Source organism: Phaethon lepturus, unplaced genomic scaffold, assembly GCF_000687285.1.
Source record: "Phaethon lepturus isolate BGI_N335 unplaced genomic scaffold, ASM68728v1 scaffold2364, whole genome shotgun sequence".
NCBI classification, from domain to species: Eukaryota; Metazoa; Chordata; class Aves; order Phaethontiformes; family Phaethontidae; genus Phaethon; species Phaethon lepturus.
This window is the reverse complement of record NW_010535283.1, coordinates 1913-23787: the sequence shown is the minus strand read 5'-3', so window position 1 is coordinate 23787 and position 21875 is coordinate 1913. Positions and strand designations below refer to the sequence as shown.

Genomic DNA, 21875 nt, shown 5'->3' with positions numbered 1-21875 from the left:
ACAACCCACCCACCCCCCCCCCCCCCCCCCCCCCAATACTTAGCAGTGTTGTCTTAATCCAGCAAAAAGCAGAGTATAAAATGGGGCTTCTGTTCCATATTGTGGCCTGGAGAGGAACCCTGGGAGAGAGCAAGGTGCTGTGCAGCTCCAGAGAGAAGATGGGTGAAGTTGGCTGCAGGTCAGGTTGCTGTGGACCTTTGGTGCCTCTAACGAAAGAAAAGAGGGTGATGAGCGTGTGGGGCTGGGAGGGTGCCCGTGTGGACATGGCGGGCTCCTCTGCCAGCTGAAGCTCAGTGCTCTTTAGGTCAGCATAGAGCGTCGGTGAAAACAAAAAGGAGCTCTTTGCTACATAGCTGGGTTTTACTCAAAAATATGCTAGCAAAAAAACCTTTTTACAATGGCAGAACTGAGAACGAATCAAAAGAGAAATCCTAAGTGTCAGATAAGCTCCCTCTTCCTGTTCTCCCCTGCTGCGTGCCACCAGGGTGCTCCTCTCCCAGCGCTTCAGGGCCCGGGCTGGCTCCTGCAGAGTTTTAGGATCCTCCGGACCTTTCCCTCCTCTGTGAGAGTGGGCGCTGTGTTTGCAGGCCCTCGGTACCCCTGCTTTCTCCTCATGCCCCTCATGGCCCCTCCAGCTCCTTCATGAAGGTTGCCGCCAGCTGTGGCAGCCCCCCTGCCCAGCCCATGCTCCCCTTCCCAAGGGGAGCCAGAGAGGTGCGAGGGAAAGCCCTCACCTTCCAATTCCTGCCTGGTGATGGTGAGGTCTCGCTGCACCAGCCACGTTTCAAGAAAGACAAGGTGTAAGTTGAGGAGGAAGGTATATCAGGAGTTGGGAAAGCACAGCGCTGATGAAAAATTGGATTATGGGGTTTGTTGGGGATTCAGCTAAGCAAGGGGCAGGTGCAGCATGGATGAGAACGGTCTGCCTCCCACTTTTAGGAGATGATGGTCAGACTACAGCAAGGCCAAGCTTGTCTTATATATCAGGGAAACGAAAAGGCTAATGAAGTGCTGGGACAGAGTGTGTGGAAGAGCTGCATCTTCCAGCACTGAAGACGGCTTAAGAACAGGGTAGAGACATGCTTGAGAGCCTGTGTGGACTAGCTGGGCCTTCTTCAGCACCTTGGGACTGGTTCTTTGACTTCTGTCCATTCCAGCCTCATGATGCTTTGAACATGTTTACAAGAACTTCTCTTCATCTTTCGGACTGCCTCTGATACTGCTAAATGCATAGGTAGAATATTAAAATGTGTTCTTTAGATTTCAAGAGAATTTAAGAGAAAGAACATTTTTGACGCTTCCAGTTTATATTTGGGAAGGGAGGGGTGGATTATTAAATGGAGAATGGGGCAGACATAACTTCTATTTGAGAAGTCACATAGCTGTCAGAAAATGAATTAAGCTTTGACATCTGAAGAAACTTTGCTTTTAAACCAATGAAGAGTTTAAATGATAAAATAAATGAATTTCCAGGACTCAGGAGACTTTGCATCTTCTTGTAGGGGCCTTGATGCTCTCAGCAAGAAAGCAAAGTCTTCCACTGTTGATTTGCCTATCGAGTCAGTCAGTCTGAGCCTTCAGGACTTGATTGGCTACTTTCACCCCCCCGATGAGCATTTGGAGCACGAAGACAAACAAAACAGGCTCCGAGCACTGAAGAATCGCCAGAATCTCTTCCAGGAAGAGGTACTTCACTCAGTTTTACTCCTGATTTTCCACTAGGCTGTCTGCAAGTATTCTTTCACAGTGTCTGTAGCATTGGTGTCTAATCTGGAGTATGTCTGCAGGGTTGTTTTTTTTTGTCCTGTAAGAGTCAAACTATTTGCTACATTCATAATCTCTTTAGATCTGTTGATTTTCCTGTATATTCAAAGAAATATTTTTAAGGCCTTACTTCCTTTTCCTTTTTTAAGAAATTAGATGTTAATATGACCTTGTTCCCTGAATTCTAACCATAATTTACTTCTCTTGTGTGAATTAGTTTATTCTGTTATAGTTTAATCTCTTGATTCAAAAGGATGTTTTGGTTTGATAAGCATGCTTTAAATATTTTGTTCAATATTGTCTGTTATTTCTCTAATAGTGACTGCTGTCTATACTTAGATGCCTAAACACTTTCCAAAATAGAAAATTCCCTAAATTATGTCTGGAATGTTGTTTATTTTTTGTTTTATTTTGAGTATCCTAAATCGTAAATTTTTATTATCACAGTCAAGGAAAACTTTTCCATAGGGATTGCTTGTTTGACTCCACTTGTCTGACTCCATGTATATATAATCTTGTGTTTTGCACAGTCTGCCTTTCGTGTTTTGTTTTCTTAGATTTCTGAAAATCTTAGGTGTTTGCACCTAAACAGTATTTTTTTTGCTCTGACAATCTGAGCCTTTCCATTTTTAGGGTATGATCAACCTTGTTCTTGAATGTATTGATCGCTTGAATGTGTACAGCAGTGCAGCTCATTTTGCAGACATAGCCGGGAAAGAAGCTGGAGAAGCATGGAAATCTATTCTGAATTCTTTGTACGAATTACTAGGTAAGACATATTATGGGTTACTTGGATGTTTTTTCGCTCAAAATAATCCTCAGATGAAAAGAAACATGTACCTGTTTTAGTATAGAAGAATTTTCACGGTGTGAAAATTTAGGAAACAAATTAAACAAGATTTTTACATTTCCAGGTCCTTGCAAGTGCTTAAGAATAAGATACACTGAAAACATTCAAATAATATTACTTTTCTAATAATATTTATTATTGTATATAACATGTTTCTAACTTCAATTAAATGATTGGTTGCTTTTTCCTATCATATTGCTGATGTATCTTATATACTGCCCAAAAACGTGTGATCAAAATATACGTGAATATGTCATTCCTGTGTTAAGGAGCCATGACATTGTGGTTAGTGCTGTAGAAGTCTACAATTTTTCACACATCTGGCTGCAGAACTGCAGCATAAATCTAAGGCAAGATTACCTAGATAAGGTAACCTAGATAGATTACCTAGATAAGGTAGATTACGTAGATAAGGCAAGATAACCAAGACCCCTTTCTAAGTCAGTAATGGCCAGTGACTCCAGCATTATACTAGGATACAGTGCACCATGGAAAGGTACGCTCTTTTAGATGCAGTATATCATGAAGGTCTTGTCCCCTTGCAGTCATTGAAAATCTCATAATACCTTCTGCAAGAACCCAAGTGTTAGCTGGTGTCCTGGTCAAATTTCTATTTAAGTGGTAGCATTTAATCGCCCGATTTGTTTGCTCACCAATTTGAATTGCATCTGTTATTTATGTTCTATTATGCCTCATTGTATAGGGTTATTAATCCACTACTATAACTGCCTGCTTATTCATTCCTCCTGAGTTGTTAATTGTCTACAAAAGGAAATTTTACTGCCTAAGAGACCATTTTGTCAGTTCCTTGCTCTTCTGTCATCATGTTTTCTCAGTGTCATAAGTAAGCCTAAGTAATATTAACATTGACCTTAAGTGACTGAGGACAGTAATGTGTCCTTGCCATTAAGCAGTCCTTTGCGCAGGCTGCATACTTATGCCCATGCCGCTTTCTCTCTGTAACACACCCTCTCTAATGTGAGGGCCTGCCTGCCTTTAGACTTGCATGTGTTTTGGCAAAAGCTTGAGATAGGACAAAGTCCTCTTGCAAGATTGTATCTTACTTTCCAGTAAAACATACAGCATTTTATGTAGCATTTATACTAAATCTCACCCCTGAAAAATTTTGTGTTGAAATGTTTCTATTGAACATACAAGTAACGTTATGTTCCACACCAACTCCATTAAAAACTCCAGAACTGAACTTTGAGTTTGTAGAATTAAGCGAGTCAAGTGGTTAGGAAGTGCCCAGATGAAGGTGGTTGTGTGTATTATTAATTGGCTCCTTTGTGGGTACGCATTGTGAAACATAATCACGTACTAGTTTTTCTATAGGACCCATTCCTTATTTAGTGCTCATTTGTTATTGGTACTTAAGACACTTAGTTTTCTCTTTGCTACTCAGTGTGTGGCATGGCATTGAACCTTATTTATTGTGAGCCTTTTAATTCATGTTTGGAAAACAAAGCTGTTACCTTCAAGTTTTTTTGTGCCATTTATAATTAGTAATCTTAATAAAGTGTTCTGTTGGAAATGTCTGTAATAAGGAAAATAGAAGGTATTATGTCCCATTCACTCAGAGGAACGAATACAGAGAGAAATTTAGGTAAAAGGACTCAACCAATGCTAGTTCATAAATTAAGAGCTGTGGGATCTGACCTTTCTTCAGAATATTCAGCAGTATTTCATGTGTACAGGCATACTGAAAACTTAGATTCCTCTAAATTCAGAGGCACAGAAAATGAAATTTTAATGGCATGCCTCACTTCACATAAATGCTCCTTGCTGTGCAACAGCAAAGTGAGGCAATTGAGGCAGGAGTTCTGTATAAAGTACTGTTACAAAGCTTTTCCATAGCTGAAGTAGGTTCATCATCTTGTACTCCTGAAGAAGAAAATAATCTTAGGGGGAAGAAAAGGATGTCCAGGATATGTTGCAGAGCCCTTGATAAAACCAATGAGGTGCTTCTGTCTGGACCACTACCTTTTCTGTCAGAGGAAATAGAAGTTGGTACAGTAAATACCGTTGACACGGCCAGAAGCCCTCTCCCATGATCTCTTGGAGCAAAGAAGGAGCTAGCTGAGAAGTGGCTGCTGTCACCTAACCACAGGCCGTTAGGGCAGAAGGTGGTTCCTTTGGCTGCGATTCTGGTTGAGGAGTTGTTGAGATTTACCACCTGTATGTAGTTGAGGATTGTAGCATGATGCGTACGCAATGATTTGCTTGTAAGGGTGACCAAAAGTGGCATTTCCTAACATTAGATTGGTGGATTTTATCAACATTATAAGGTAATTTTAATGGTTTTTGTTTTGATTTCCATGGTTTTTATAGTCTTAAGCTAAACACACCCTCTATACAGAACTGGAGAGAGGTGTAACTTGCAGCATAGTGATGAGTGAGGCAGCACATGGATCGAAAGCAAGAGTGAAACTTCAAATACATCTGACTGCTCTGATTTCAGCTAAGAGTAATTTGTAACAATGGTACACTGTTGTCCTTTGTATTGTAATTCTAGATGAAGAACTGTTTCAGAGGTAGATGGGAGTTTTTGCCGGTAGACTTATGGTATTTGATGATTGAGAAATTTTAGGACCTGGCAACATGAGTTATATTGTAGGTGCTTGAGTGGAGAGTGCAGATCCTTTCACTCTTTTTTTTTTTTTGTCTTTTTTTCTCCTGTCTTATGTTTTTCAAAGTAGTATAGGCCTTTCTTATGTTTGTTTGCATGGTACAGCTCCATTCTTCACTTATTTTTGCCAGTGTCTGTTTTCCTTCAGAACTCTATGGGCTGTTATAGGAAATGAAGGAAATGTTTCTTGCTGTTTTCACTATATTTCAGCAAAACAAAGCAACCTCATATAGCTTTGGCTATCTTCATACTTGCAAGCAACCAGATTGTTTAGTCTGAATTTTATGAAGGTAGCTCAACCATTGGCAGGCAGAAAGGATAGCGAATTTTATCTGTAACAGTTAAAATTTGGAAAAGATGAATGAAACTAAGCTTTCACAGTGAAAAGTGATACTAAAACTTTAGCATGAGCTTATGATCACAGCAGTACTACTGTTATGTTTTCCCTCCCTCTGCTTCTCTCTTTACTCCTTACTCACCCTAGTGACTGTATGAATGCTTGAAAATGTGACATTATGTAATGTGGTTTTCGGGGATGTCTGCTTGTCCAACCCTGACATTAAAAGATATCTAGAAGGAACATTGATAAAAATTTTACATCTTAATCTATCTTTCAGCTCATATATGCCCCCTAAGTAAAGTGAATCTCCTTTAGTGTTGTTTCTACCCCACCTCCCCAAGGTGATTACTACCATTAGTATACATGAAATAATTTGATTTATTAAGAATCAATTAAAGAAGTTATGGCAGGAATTATAAACATTTAAAAGTATCTAGACTAGATCCAGAGAGTTAATGTCTCCATGAAATCAAATGCTGAACTTTTAGAGTGTAGATGATGGGGTATATGTAAGTCTATGGTTGGGTTATTCATAGGTGTAGGGGAGTGTTGAAGTTTTTGTAACAGTCTATTTTGTTTTATCTCTTCTTACATTAAGCACAACTCAGACTGCAGGAATTGGTGGCTTGATTGCTGAATCATTTCACTAAGTCTGAAATTCCCAGTTAACAAAGCCAGAAAATTCCTTCTGAAAGAGTCTACTTGTCCTGTACCAAGTATCATTTCCATGGACTTGTAGTGAGAAGAACAGTGCACAAGCTTTTGTTGACTTCCCAGTCTCTGCGCCCCTTCTGTCCCCTTACGTTACTTCCCTAACTGCATTATCTTCTGGCAGCTAATGCTTGAGAAGCTGGACTTTGATCTGGCTATAATGAATTTGTATGATGCTCTATTCTGAGTAATGCTGGAGCTGTACAGTAATTGCATGGATGACAAATTGATATTGCTTGCTTAGTCTTGCTTCAGGAAACAGTACTTTGTTTTTGAGTCTGCACATAAATAAAAGTAAACTGTGATGCCGGAATTCATGGCTTTCGTCACTGACATTGTCACATATTTCACTGTGACGAGAATGGAAGTATTTACAACTTTGAGTTGAGACTGGATACTATCGCATATAAATATTATATGAATCATAGAATCATAGAATGGTTTGGGTCACAACGGACATTTAAAGATCATCTAGTCCAACCACCCTCATCGTAAAAAAAATTCTTACTTATATTCAGACTAAATCTACGTCTACTAAATCTACTAATTCAGACTAAATCTACTAAAGCATCTGTTCTTCCTCTATTACAAATACATACAATCACTCTGAACTTGTATTTGATCCTTTTGTATGAGCAAAGAATGCGTAGGAATATATGTAATGATGTGACTTTAATATCTGACTGACCACGTCCTGTTTTTTGGTTTTTTTTTCTTTAAAACTGGAGGCTAGTCCTGTTCAGAATAGTGGGCAATAAAAGCAGCAATTGTTGGATATTATTTTTTTGTTTTCAGTGTTAAGTGGCTGTGTGCCTCATAACCACTGAATACTAACCTTGCACAAACTACTGCTGAGCTGCATTTATGAAACCCTCTGTCTTACTACTGTTAATGAAGTTAAATTTATTGATGTCATATTAAGCAATGTTACTTAGAGAACTTACGTTACTTAGAAGAACTGTTACTTCCTTCATTTTATGTTTGCACCTGAAGCACAATGAGATTATGTGACTTGTCTATAATCAATTTAAAAAGTCACTTACTGAAACAAGTGTTCCTTAGTTCTATCCATGTCTTTTAACAAGATGCCCCTCCTCTTATGATTCCCAAGTATTTTCAAATAATTATGGTCATGATTAATTAACTATGTGAGATTTCAGGGTGTAGATTTTTAAAATCATATAATACAGCAAAAGGAAGGGGTTTTTTTTGTTTGTTTGTTTTACTTGTTAGGGGTTGGGTTTTGGTTTTGTTTTTTGGCTATGAAGCAATTGGATTGTGATTTCTTTCCTCATGATACAGGACTTGCAGTGCAGTGACTTGTTCGCAACTAACTCCAAGATTGCTTTTCTCCTTTGCAGATACAGTTTCATATCATATTTGTCACAAGTCTGTAACTTTAACCTTTTATAAATGAAGCAGCATAAAACCACAGTTGCAATACAATATAGTGAAGTTCTGCAGCAATAAAACATTTTAGGAAGGCCATTACCTCTTAACAGGACCAACAGTCTCTGCTGCTGAAAACAACCAGAGAAGTTTCAGGCTGAAATAATTCATTGGCAGAATTGGAAAACAATCTTAAGAAAAGCGGTTTGCACTGTTCCACGCACCAAACAGAAATGTTAGTGCCTCACTCTTCTCTTGGACTAGAACAGATGCTTCTCTGAGAGCTTGTGTGTACGCACATACATGCAAACGCATGTACGTGTTCCAGGACAGGGCAGTCTTGTGGGTGCCTACAGTGTTCCGTGAGATTTCTCATCAGTTATACCCGCCAAGTCAGTGCATGCATTGTCTACTTCAGTCTTCAGCTTAAAGCATGAGAGTGAAACAGTTTCAAGCCAGTTACGTGCTGTCTACAGCCTTGTCAAAAGTATGACAAACAGTTCCTGGACATCTGTCTCGTTTTAGTTCCTATTATTCTTGAACAAAGGTATTGTAATATTAGAAATTAATTTATATTCATCACTTATGTTGTTGGCTTCACATTCGTCTCTTTCAACGTTTCCTCTCATTACAAGACTGTTTTACAGCAATTTGTTTCTACAGCAGCATCTGACTTCTGTGGTGTCAATACTTGCTACTTGATGTAGTGCATTTTGCAGGGATTATTGAGACGATTGTAAAGCCAAAATAATTCAAATACCTTAAACGCCAATTTGATACCAAGAGTAATTTTTATGCTTAAATCTAACCATCACACATGACATTTAAATTTAATTAAGAACATCAATAATTAAAGATTAAGAATCTATCTTACTGGATTCTTCCTAGAAAGACAAGACAGGGATTATTTTAATTGAAATATAATTGTGATTTCTTTTTTTTTTTTTTTCTTCTCTCTCTCTTATTCCAATAGCGGCTCTGATTCGAGGGAACCGTAAAAACTGTGCTCAATTTTCTGGATCTCTTGACTGGTTGATCAGCAGGTTAGAAAGACTGGAAGCCTCTTCTGGTATGCTTTTTAACTTCCTTATTTGACCAGTTCTTCATTCTTTAAAATTGGCGACATATTTATTCAACCTAATTATGATGAAGTTCATGAAGTATGAGACTGTAAATTATATTAATAAAGTGAGCTTTATATTTGTAACATATTTACTTTTTGATTTCGGTTGCAGTTCTACCTTAAGATCTGGCAGTCTTCCCTTTTCGGTGGTCAGTTGGTTATAATGCTCTATTTTAATTCAGACAAACAAAACATTCAGTGAAAGAGCTGTTGTACAGTTTCAGTTGTATTAAGTTGCTTTCTCCCTAGTTCTTGTACCCTCCCTTCCCTTCTCTTTGGAAGTCTGCATGTTTTTCAGGATTTGCATCAAACTTATTATTGTAATAATAAGCATATGGAAAGGATATAATTTGTCTTATCTTGAAAGACTGTAGTGGTAATGCAGGGAAGTTAATGTATTCTACCTGAGTATGTGTAATAGATGGGTATTCAGAAAATACCTGTACGTTTTCATATAACAGAGTTACCTCCATAATAAATACACATTCCCTTTTTAATTACCTCTCTCAGAAGTCTGAACTTCTCTTTGAAGTTACCAAAAAAAGAGCATGCCTGAAACACATTTATAATTTGAGAATCTGGGAATTCTGTCTCACTTTAGACACAAATTCTTTAAGCTAGCTTATGTATTTTCTTTGCCATTATCTAATATCTTATCTTCATCCTGAACCACTATGTTAACCTTCTAGTGTCAACGAGATGCAGTTAGTCTCTGTGTTGTTCAAAGTGAAAGTAAATGAAGGTATGCTGAGCTGTACTGTATGTCTCACTAAACTGATGATCCTGGCTTCTATTTCCTTAGAAGCAATCAGTTTTCCATAAACCTCCCCTACTCTGCCAACCAAATACATTGCATTTTTACAAAGTATCCAATGGATTTTTTAAAAAAAATATTGCAACTAAACCTGCCATGCTTTGGACTACTTAAATATACTTTTTGAGCAGAAAAAGAAATAAGTAGCGTTGAACACTGCGCATTAGATGAATGTAAATAATATCTTAAAAATTTCTCTTGGTGATATATGATTCCTGTTGGTATTGCCAGCTTGCTACTCTGTACTTCTTTACTGTCTTAAATGTAGTTGTTAACATGATTGTAGTCTATAACAGGACCTTAAAGGTGCTTGTCTGTATTACCACATTTGGAATGTGCTTATTTAAAAAAAAAGTTCTTCAATCCTAATTAGAATAATTATTTTGTGGAGTCTTTTTAACAATCCTGCCCCATTTTCTTTAAAATTATGTGTTTGTACATGCCACTTTTGTTTGATTTGGTAAACAGATGGTAGAAATATTTCATTGCATTAAAGAATCTTTGCTAAGTGTATCTCAAAGTTACTGAAGAAATACTAGGGCTATATTTCTGCAATTAATAGTGTTGATTTCATGGCTGATACTTGAGTCTCTTGCCTGATTTTACTGATATAAATATGAACGTTTTTTTCTTACATGAAGATATAGTTACTGTTTTTTTTTTCAACATGAAAATTTGCCAAAATGATGTCATCTAGGCATCTAAACAGTAGAAGTAATCAAAGGACCCAGAAGCTAAGAAATGAGATACAAATACAGTGATTTGTTCTGGACTCTTTTTTGACCCTTTTCAAGCATGGTTTTCATGATGATGATTACATAAAGATCAGAAAGCAAAATAATACTGTTGGTAAGAAATGTCACTGCACCCTGTTCCTTCACGAACAAAACCCCATGAATAGTGTAAGGCCAGCGTTCTAAATTTTATTCTTACGTATTGGAGTTCTTACCTATACCTTCTTGGAGTTCTACAGGTTACCACAGTAACCAAAACCATGGATATGACATGGTGAGATCTTTTAATGTCTGATTTGCCAACTAAGTGATTCATAGGACATGAGAATAAAGAAATTATGAAATAGGTGAAATAAGAAAAATGTTAACAGCTTCAGAAAGCTTTATTTCTCACGTGCACTAGACAGAAAAGGTAAACAAGAAGTAGGAGCTCAAAGTCTTAATTAAGTTCTTATACCTGATAAGGATTTTACCTTGCAAATTATGCCTCCCTGTAATTAAAAGAGGGAAATGTAGAAATATAAATAATACAAATTGGAGAAGTTATACATGTAATGCTTAGTAATGTTAACATATGGAATAAATAACATAGCAAAAGCAATTTTGGTTTGAGACATTTCAACTTTTTATATAGGTCATTAGTATAATCTAGAAGCATATTTTTTTGTCATTATAAAAATGTTAAGTTGAAATACTAGGAGAAACCCCTAAATTATCATAAGAAATGTATTTGTAATTTTTCTTCTACTACAGAAATTGAGAAAATTCTATGATTTAAGTCAATAATGGGTAAAATAATAGTCCTGTGGGGAGAAGAATAGTTTGCAACCAAGAAGCTAAAGACAGTTTTGTAATTCTTGTGTTGCCACAGGCAATTTCAATTTTAAAAGTTTGTTTCTTTTTTTTAAATGAATGTTAATGTTAATATATTTCAAATTTCAATTTTAAAAGTTTGTTTCTTTTTTTTAGTTAATGTTAATATATCTCAAATTTTTTTTTTATACTTTTTCTTTGTAATTTGACTATAAGTACATTGCAGTATAAATATTTGTGATGCTCAAAATTGTAGTTCAACAAATCTAATAGAAAATCTTGTATTAAATGTAGTAATAGTTTTACTGTAATGCCAGATAGAGATTTGTCTCTTTTTTTACTGCCTGGTTCTAGCTACTGTAACTGACATTTGTTGTCTGATACTATTTAATCTTCTGTTTCTGGTTCATGTTTATATTTTCACAGTAAGTGTAGGTATTGGTGTGGATTTCAAGAGCTGTTTATTAATAGCACATGGAAGGTATTTTGAATCCACTGTAGGAAGAGCAACAGATTTGAACAGTATTCAGTGGGTAGTGATTGCTGTGTTTTAAATTTTTATTGTCTGTTTTTTCATCTCTCTGTAGTTCATGTGTGCTTTGCTTTGTCATTACTATTAATACTTATGATTTCCCCTCCCTCCCCTCTTCTGTTCTCTGCTCTCACCCAGCTGGAGCCATTTCAGAGTGCAGATGAAGAAAAGTTTTCCAGTTGCAGTTGTGACTGTTTTGCATTATGTATACTTGTTACTGTTTTGTTGGAAGATGACCTCTTGAGAGTCTTTCAAGCCTTATTTTCTTTAATTATGCTACACTAAGTTCAAAATGCAGGAAGGTTTGTAGTCAGACCAGTGGGCAGGGTAGTTACAACAGCAGTGAGAACAATGTGATACACCTTTCTGGTTACATATTTGCAGTTTATTCCTGTTACTTGTTAGTTTAGTGGTGTATGTTGTTTCATGAACTGGAAGGAACATAAAAATATTCCTTTCAATAGTAATTTTTTGTTGTTTACAGACATGTCCTCAAGAATTAAAATTTCTTTTCCCATCCTGTTCTTCTTACTCCTGATGCGTACTTCTGCCTCAGATAGATGTGTCCTTGGATTCGCTGGCATTTTTAAGGGAGGAATGCCAGGAAGGGAAGATGTTCCCCCATTGTAAAAGTTCTTTAGCTTATATTAGACTGGTAGACATTTTTTTTCTTTTGTCAACTCTTGGAGCAAGCACAGAGTTCAGAAGTCAGTTACTCTTCTCTTGGGCTGAAGGCTGGTATAGAGACTTGGAGGCATTTCACGTTTTTGCTGCAGAACTATAGCTTTAGGGTGGGGGACCTGTTTTACTACACTATGTCTTCCTACTCCTGGCATACACCTAATCTGTTTCAGTGGTGGTATGTTTATGCTCTAAATCCTTGAGCTGCTCAAGATATAAGGCAGCATGAGCATATGGGGTTAAATATCTCTACTGTAGTTCTCAGCAGGTGTTACAGGCAGCTGGCTGCTCATAGCACAGGTGCCTGGTTAGAGATTTGCTGCTTATCCTGCCAGTGTAGCTAGTCTATTTGGTTAGGATCTCTACAGCTAATACATGTCATAACTGAACATTCATGTCGGTTTATGTTATTGCTAAGGAAACCGGCTCTGCAGATGCTGTGATCTTCTTGCTTTCATGAACATTTGAGTAAGAGAGAATTTAAACTGAAACAAGTGTTTAAAAACCGGCAAAGTCACGGGCTAGGTCTTTCCTCCACTATAGTCCACCTTTGGTGTGAGAACACTCATCCAAGGAGGATGTTCTCACAGTTACGCAGTTGCATGGGATTTTGCTGCAACTTTCCTGATTTCAATGTATTTTCCCAGTTGTTCATGGTGAAATTATTTCCTAAGAGAACTAATTTTACATCTGAAACTCTCAGGGCTAGGATTTTCAGAAATAAGTCAAAGCTTTGCACTCAACTTTGGAGGCTCAATATGAAATTTGTTACAACAGCTCTAAAAATGCTGTGTTACATGGTTTCTGATATGTCTATATTTTGAAAAATTAATCTCAAAGTAAAAATAAGTTTTGAAAATTAAAACCTAAATGTTTATGTTTGTTCTAGTAAGAGATGAGCTGAATTCTGTAAACTGCAAAGTAATCTGACATTGTAGCCATACTGCATAATGAACCTCATGACATGCTGCAAAAATTCTGAAGATTCTAATATTTGCAATGCTTGTTTGTCCTGAGTTTTGTTCAGGAACTAGGCTGCTTGAACTCTTTCCCCATATGTTCTGGTAACATAACTTCCATGTTGCCTCCAAAAGTGATTTTATAGTGATGACTTTTTCTGGTTTTGAGGGAGTCAGTTATACAAGATGCTAATTATGCTGTGCTTTAGTTCTCTCAAGAGGCACACTAGGTTTAGCTTTTAGTATGTAAATGTGCTTTTGTGATTTTTATGTGGGATGCTTGCTTGCCAGATTTTAAGCTTTACATGGGTTGAGTGGCGTGAGGATATTCACTGTTTTATTTTACAATGGTAGATCTACAACAGGGAGAAATACTGGATCATATCACACCTTTTAAATAAGAATACCTGGCTGCATGTATTTAGCTAAAATAATTAATTCATTTTCTAAGGTAGAGTGTTTGTGAGGAAGAAACACCACACTTTCTCAATCACACCAAAATTAAGTTCACCTTCAACATTGAAGTCCCTAGCTACGTCTCCTGCAAGTGTTTTCTGGAACGTGTTGCGTTAAAGATTTGATGCCATAAACTATGATCAATAATTGAACTAAAAATGTTCTGAAAACAGAATAAAGGCATTAAGTATATAAACAGCAATTGTAAGTGGATTGTACAACTTAGATCAGAAATGGATTCAGTTCCTGATCTTCACTGAAGCAAATGAAAGAAAATGAAGATTTGTCCAAGTATAAATGTGTGTGAGTAGACCATGTTAGAAGTGAGATATTGCAGGAGCTGAGTGAGTAATTGAATGCAAATGCTTCAGCTGTCTCTTCAATGCATAAATTAAGATTAGTCTTTTACTCTGAAATATATTCCAGATGGGATTAAGTAGTCCGCCTAAAATTTTAAAGGCATTAAAACATAGGTAATAAAAAATGAAATAGGGCAAGTTAGTGATCTAATATCCTCCAAGTGAAGATTTTTGGAACCAGATAATATCAGTTTTTGAGTATTTTTTTTTTTAAGGGCATGCGTTTTATTCTAGTATTCTACAGTATGACATCAGAGGAGTCAACATGTCCTGAAAATATATGCATCTGTTAGCCATTAAGAAAGAACTTTCCCTCGTCTTCGTCAGAAACTCTGCATATCGTACTGTTTGTGATATTTGTATTAGATTTGAACACTTCCTGCTTTGCTGCCTTGAGCAACTCCAGTGAAATTGGAACAGGTCCAGTTGTCTTTAATGTAGACAATCTGAAAGTGGATCAGTCCAAACAGACATTGTGCCTTCACATGAGACTACTTCTGAAATAGAGGGAGTTTGCCTTTAGAACAAAATGCGTTTGATAATTAGTGTTCAGATGCCGCAGTAATTGAAGAAGTTGCTGTGGCACCTGGGTCTAATTGATAATCTTCATTCATTATTGAATGTTTACATCTTCGAAGTATTTTTACTTCCATTTTTGAAAAGATTAAGACTAGAAAATGAACTGTGTGTACTATTTAAGACAAAATTAAGATTATGAATCTACCTACAGAAATCTAAAAATTCCAAGGTTATAGTTACCACACTTATATTATATGGTATCATTTCATATTGGTTTACTCTTTATATTGTTGACAGCAGATCTTCCTTCAGATCCCTGGATAAAAAACATTAAATAGTATTGGGATAAAAGGTAATGGTGCTGTAGGTTGTCTGAGATTTAAAATGAGAGATCTGAATGAAGTCAGATCTCAGTGACTGCAGCCATGACTGAAGTCACTGGGAATTCCAATCCTCCTCTTTAATTCAGATTTTCTTGGGAAATAAAAAATAAAACTACCTTTCTGATTTTTACTACATTCACTTATTTTCAGAAATCTAGAAGTACAACATCAATCCTGTTTTGGTTTTATGATGTACAATGATTTTTGAAACTCTTTGGTGTTACTGAGCAATGTATTGGGAAGTATTATGTGCAGTTACGATTTTATATGCACTTTGAATAAATATATTTTCTTTTTTTTCCCCAGGAATTCTAGAGGTATTGCACTGTGTGTTGGTGGAAAGCCCAGAAGCTCTAAACATTATTAAGGAAGGACATATTAAATCAATCATCTGTCTTTTGGACAAACATGGAAGAAACCATAAGGTAGGCAAAGAGGAGACATGTATATTTAGGTGAACATTTGTGAACAAATCAAGCATGTTGTTCTGTGTAGAAGTTAGATTTCAAATACTTTAATATTGTATTTGTAATTAGGAATGAAACTTTTCCTAAAAGGCATATGAACAGTTTGAAGAAGCAAAGAGGGATATTATCTTCTTTTTGATGAAAACATTGACACACACTAAATCTCAAGGGAAGCAGGAAGAATATATCTTAATATTGTTAGGAGAATTTCAGAACTGTTGTAAAATAAAACTACTATTTTTGATGAATTACATACCCTTACATGTCTTCCAGTAACAAGGTGTATAGCATTGTATCACCTGAAGTAACTCACAGTGATTGTGAACTCTCTAGCATGAAAAAATAATTAAGATGAAAAAATCTATTATTTTTCAGGTTTTGGATGTTTTGTGTTCTCTTTGTGTTTGTCATGGAGTAGCTGTGCGGTCTAATCAACATCTAATCTGTGATAATCTCCTGCCAGGAAGAGATCTGCTCTTACAGACACGTCTTGTCAACCATGTGAGCAGGTAAAAAAAAAAACATCCCCCCCTGCCAAAACCCAAACCCAAACCCAAATGAAAAAATCTGTGTCTATGAACAAAGCAGAATAAAACTTGTTGGTAAAAGAAATAGTCACTACAGAAAATCTGTTTTACTTCCAAAACTTTTGTTAAGATATTTTATGCTTACTAGGATTTGAAATACTGTTTGCAATATTAATTAGAATCAAAACTTAGGTCAGAGAGAGCTGCTGCAAGCTAAAGCTGCTCTAAATTGCTTTAAGTCTGTGAAAATGTAGAATCTTTTCTGAAGATTCCTGTTTACATCTAGCTGTGCTTTCAAAGTATTGTCAGCTACGGTGAGGGAGTGCCCTCACCCTTCCTTCCACTGGCAGAGTGGTAGAAGCCACCTTCCAGCAGGCATTAATAACAAGATGAAGGAGTAACTCCTTAAACTATGAAAGTAATAGTTACAAGGTAAATATTTATCCAGAGTTTAGATTTATGCTAGAAGAGGCAGAAGAATCTGGCTTTAAGTGAAGATTCGTGGGATCTTCCTCTGTCTCAAACTTACGTCTGTTTCAAAAAGTCTCAATCGTTGAGTGAGAATGGAAGTTGAAACATAGTAATAATACTTATAATTCAGAGTTCATAGGATTTATTCGATGCTGAAAAGCATAAAAATTCCACAACTGTATATTATAAGGAGGCCTTTTCAAGTAAAAAAAATTTCAAGTCTAAAGGTGAAATGAACTTGACAGTTTTATAGCTAATATATTTATCATATTTTTCATAACCACATGTGGTGACTTCCCCCAACACAGCAGATAACACACCAATGTATCTAACACATGGAAAGAAGGTGTAATGTGAATCATTTCATGTCAGCAATAAATTTGAACAACTGAGGAGGTAAAATCACTAATGAAAACTTCTGTTAAGAATGCATGAGAAGAAATTTTAAATGTATGGGTACTGATTGAGCTTCTGAGCTGACTTTGGATCTTGTACAGGGAAGGTAGAGCTGTCTTTCCCAAAACTGGAAAAAGTAAATGTAGTTAATACATATTTTTGCTCTGCTAATGCAGAAAATTCATATTCTTGCATTTACAAGGAAAAAACCACTATTTTTTCATAAGTCAGAAAGACCAATGAAACATTGAAAACAGTTAGTGATAGAATGAGACTTGAATACTTCTCAGCAAAAATAATTGGCGAAGGAACTTTCTAAGATATTGCCGTTTAACATACTTTTCCAGGGGACTGGGAAATTGTATTCACAAACTCCTACTTAAAAAGAGTAATTTGGATGATTAGGTTGATTAAATTGTGGAGTCTGGATAAAGGCATAATAATGTTGATACTGTGTTCCGGCAGAAAAGAGTCAACTGGTGATCTTACCAATAACTTAGAAATGATTTGATTTTTCTGGAAGATAGCTTTTGTCAAACAGGTTTTGTTTATATTTTTAAGGAGGTTAAATGTTTGACTTGTAACGAAGTCGAGAGTATCTGTGCTTAAACTTTTGGCAAAAGACACCCCATATACTTGTAGGAGGTAGGCGTGTTAGTCTTATGTGATAAACCAAGTAATTTTATAAGGAACTGAATCAGTAAAGTCTGCTTTTACACTGACTTGTATTTGTCAGCCCATATCAACTGTTATTCCTCCCCCTGCATTCGATACACCAGAAAGCAAACTGTGTGTGGGACTGGCTTAGAGCTACATTTGTGTTGATTAGGTGGGTTGTATGTAGAACGAAAATATTTATAGAAGTTATAACCCAATCCAGTGGAGGGATGTGAAAACTAGATACATTCAGCCTAGAATTCTGAAAGATATCTAGCAATATGGGTAACCAATCATTGAGGAAATATACCTAACATGTTTATTTTGGATACTTAGTACTGTATGGCTTTAATTCAAGATTGGATGGCTTTCTTAATACAAAGCTGACACAGTAATGATTGTCTGGAGACAGATTTTTTTTTTTTTTTAAGGTAAGATTCTAGATTCAGTATTATCCCAAAAATCAGATTAGAAAATAATTTTCTTTCCTTGTTTGCCCCCTCATAACCTTTAGATGTATGATGAGGCTCCAAGCAACTTGATCTAGTTGAAGATGTCCCTGCTCATTGCAAGGGGGTTGGACTAGATGACCTTTAAAGGTCCCTTCCAACCCAAACTGTTCTATGATTCTATGAGCCTATAATTCTACATATTGCTGTTTAACTTGATACCGAATAAGCACAGTAGTGGTTCTGCCTTTCAAGCATGCTTGTGAAGTACTTTAAAATCATGAGCAGTAGGAAAATCAAATTGATATTAAGGATTGGTACAACCCCTGCAAATTACTGAGTTGTACAAAACTTGGAATAAGGAAGGAAGAGGTATAAGAGAGTTTTGAAATAGATTGACGATCTACTTCTGTACCTTTGTAAATGTTATTCTCTTGAATGGATAATCAGTGTTATAGAATGCAGTTTGCTATGTAAAATTAAACCTGGAGTGTGTACTTCCTACACTTCTAAAGGTAATTGGTGAATAGCTGTGATTTTTGTTTGTAGGATTTAACATCTATGAAATGTTCAAACACATATGGTATTATTATTGGTATCTGAGTGAAGATACTGTTTCAGTTACTGAAACAAACACTTTTTTACTTTAACTGTATACAGCATTTTTCACAAGAATAAATAAATAATTTACTTCTATTGTTTTAATCATAGAAAACAAGCATGAAATTTTTCTTTATGAAAAGTCTGCAGGCGTTCATCATGTTCTTGAGATAAGTTTTTAATAGCCACTTTTATTCTTTTTGTTTAAGCATGCGACCCAACATCTTCTTGGGGATTAGTGAAGGCTCTGCCCAATACAGAAAATGGTACTATGAACTTATGGTTGACCATCTAGAGCCTTTTGTGACTGCAGAATCAACTCATCTACGAGTGGGCTGGGCTTCAACAGAGGGCTACTCACCATATCCAGGGGGAGGAGCAGAATGGGGAGGAAATGGTGTTGGTGATGACTTATATTCCTATGGCTTTGATGGTCTTCATCTGTGGTCAGGTATTCTCCTTTTTATTTTTATTTTTTTTAAACTAGAGCGTTGTTTGCAATTCCAGTGTATTTGTTTTCAACAGCAGCAAAGTGAATCCTGTTTCAGCTGACACTTGGAATATACAGAAACAGACCCTTTACCAGAATATGTTTTAAGTTGACATTCATGTTGAAAAAATTGTTTTATACAAAGTAATGCAGATAGAATAATAACTTACGTTTCAGCCTGGGAATTATTTTTTGTTTCTTTTTTCCATCATAACTATGAAGATTTTATTTAAAACTTCAAAGGTGCAAAAAATGAAGTCTGGCAAACAGTCATCTGGATTTGTAATTCCTGTGTGATTAGTGTAAGAACAGCCTGAGAGATTTAATTCACAGGAATGTCTCTTGTTTTTTTTTAAACAGATTTTTAATATGCTTAGAAATACTTTTAAGAAATGTTTTTTTTAAGTTTAGAAATACTTTTAGAGGTGCAGAAGATTTTTAAGTATGCTCTTTTCCATACATTTTAAAACTAAATATTTTTCTGTAGTGATGTTTTATTTACATACATCGAGACTATTTATTGCAAAACTTGCAGAATCATATTCCTAGCTTGCATATGGTGTGTTTGGTCAGGTATTCATCTTTAAAAAGTTAGTGGCCCAGCTTGCATCTATTAGTTAATAGTAATTTCTGTATGCAAATTGTAGTGTTAAAGGAAGCTGAACTGAATATCTAAAGTACTATATAATATTCTGCAAATACCTCATTCTCTCTTCAAACGGGCTTAGCTCAGCAAAATCAGAATAATAAAAAAGCAAGATTGTTCTCTTCTTCTTTATCTTTTTCAAATAATTTAACTGTTGTGAAAAGATTCCCAGATAACATTTGGAACGGGTAGTTCTACACATGGACAGTCCTAAACTTCTTGAAAAAAGCTTCTACTGGGGTTTGACCTTGTTGAGGAAAAATTTTTTTCCTTTGAGATATTATTGAGCAATGGTGAACTGTAGAACTTACTGGAAACTGGGTTAGGCTCATTAGATTGGCAAGTCTTGCCACTATGAAGATATGAGCAAGTTTTGTAAAGCTCCTTAGCAGATGAGAGAGACGTTTTAGTGAGTCAGCTGTATGTATCACTCAAGGTCTTTGAAGTTTCGAGGCATTGTGGCTTGGTAGTTGGAAAAGAATACAGTTTTAAATTTCCAAAGACTTTGCCAATCAAAATAGCAATAGATTGTATTATTAAGTAATAACGTATCAACTGCAGTGGTATCTTAGGAAAGTAGCTGCCACTTTGCCTCTCTTGTATAGTGAGAATTACTTTGGAACAATGGTGCATAATTAATGGTGTCAGTAAAGCTGTGTCATAACGGAATTTGTCAGATAAAGTGTTATTACAGAAGAACCAGAAAATAATGAGCCATCCAAAATAACTTTCGTAGTTAGGGGCCCTTTCAGGGAGGAGACAAAAGAAAATCAAAATGATTTTTCTACCCATCAGAAACTTCTTAATCAGAAGTGTCACAAAAGAATAAAACAACAGTTGTTTGTGGTTCTCAAGTCAATAATCCAGCTGAGTCAAAAAAGTCAGACCACCTTTTGTATTTGCAATTTCTGTATATTAATCTCTGTTGTGCATGTGGCTGATAGATTTGAAAACATTTCTGTCTTCATTGACATTCTCATGTAACACAAACATCTCAACTTGGAAGGACTTTAAGTAGTTGTATGTTGAAAATCATGGCCTTACTTTTTCTTTGATTATGAGACTGAGTAGTATCATCTTTTACAAGTTTGCAAGGGTACCATGATGTGGCCCTTAATAACAGGAAGTACCTTACTTTTCCTAAATAATTTAAAGCACGATACTTGTCCTTATCTTGAATAATGAAGCATTCTTTAGTAAAGTGTGCTAGGTTTCATATTAGATAATAATGATTGTTTTTCAATTTTCACCTCTACTACTATGAGGAGTAAAACTTAGTTTTCTTGGTTTTGACTGTTTATATGGGTATCAGTAATTACTTTCACTTACATAAGATGTGATTTCATTATATTATTTATGATTAAAATAGCTTTGTAGGTATGATTGTGTGCTTCTATTCACTATATTGCAAGTTTAAAATAAAATCTTGGGTGTTACAGGTTAGATATTTGTGTGTTAATGTGTTTGTGCTCTATTGCTATATTTTCTTTCTCTTTTTTTAGGCTGCTGTGAAAACCTGTATAATTTTCAGAAGTTTTGCTAAATGTGTCTCCTTTACTTCCATAGGTTGTGTAGCACGAACAGTAAATTCTCCCAACCAACATCTGTTAAGAACTGACGATGTTATTAGCTGCTGTTTGGACCTGAGTGCCCCCAGCATCTCCTTCCGGATAAATGGTCAGCCAGTTCAAGGAATGTTTGAGAATTTCAACATAGATGGCCTCTTCTTCCCAGTTGTCAGCTTCTCTGCAGGAATAAAGTTAGCATCCTGTGTAGTGGTGTTTTTGGTGTTTTTTTGGGTTTTTTTTTGTTTTTTTTTTTTTCCCCAGTCTGGGTTGTTTTTTCAGTATATGTGCATATGCTGAATATTTCCCTGGCTGCCTTTGCTCTCATTTCCCTTTCTGACATCTGCTTCTTTGGCACAGTTCCAGTTCTTGGATAGTGAGAGCTACAAAGGAGTCCTGAAGAGATAGTGCATCTGTTGTTTTTCAGCACACCAGTGTATTCAGGTGGTTTGCAGATAGAACTTAGAAACAAATTCTTTATAATTTCTTAGCTGACACACTGCTACATATTCACTCCAGGGCAGCATTTTTTTTATATGGGAAGAAAAACA

At 36.0% G+C, this 21875-nt stretch overlaps 1 protein-coding gene across 1 annotated transcript in view; it reads left to right on the top strand.

Annotated features, from left to right (window-relative positions):
- LOC104619753 (ryanodine receptor 2-like) overlaps window positions 1-21518 on the top strand; it is a gene marked incomplete at its 3' end in the record, with an annotated part of 101790 nt that extends 80272 nt beyond the window's left edge. Inside the window, exons 14-20 of the mRNA XM_010285745.1 lie at window positions 1503-1686; window positions 2398-2533; window positions 8657-8752; window positions 15363-15481; window positions 15899-16032; window positions 18833-19074; window positions 21326-21518. Of these exons, the coding sequence (XP_010284047.1) occupies window positions 1503-1686; window positions 2398-2533; window positions 8657-8752; window positions 15363-15481; window positions 15899-16032; window positions 18833-19074; window positions 21326-21518 (1104 nt within the window). The remainder of the gene's footprint in view (window positions 1-1502; window positions 1687-2397; window positions 2534-8656; window positions 8753-15362; window positions 15482-15898; window positions 16033-18832; window positions 19075-21325) is intronic.
- Between the last annotated feature and the right edge of the window lie 357 nt (window positions 21519-21875).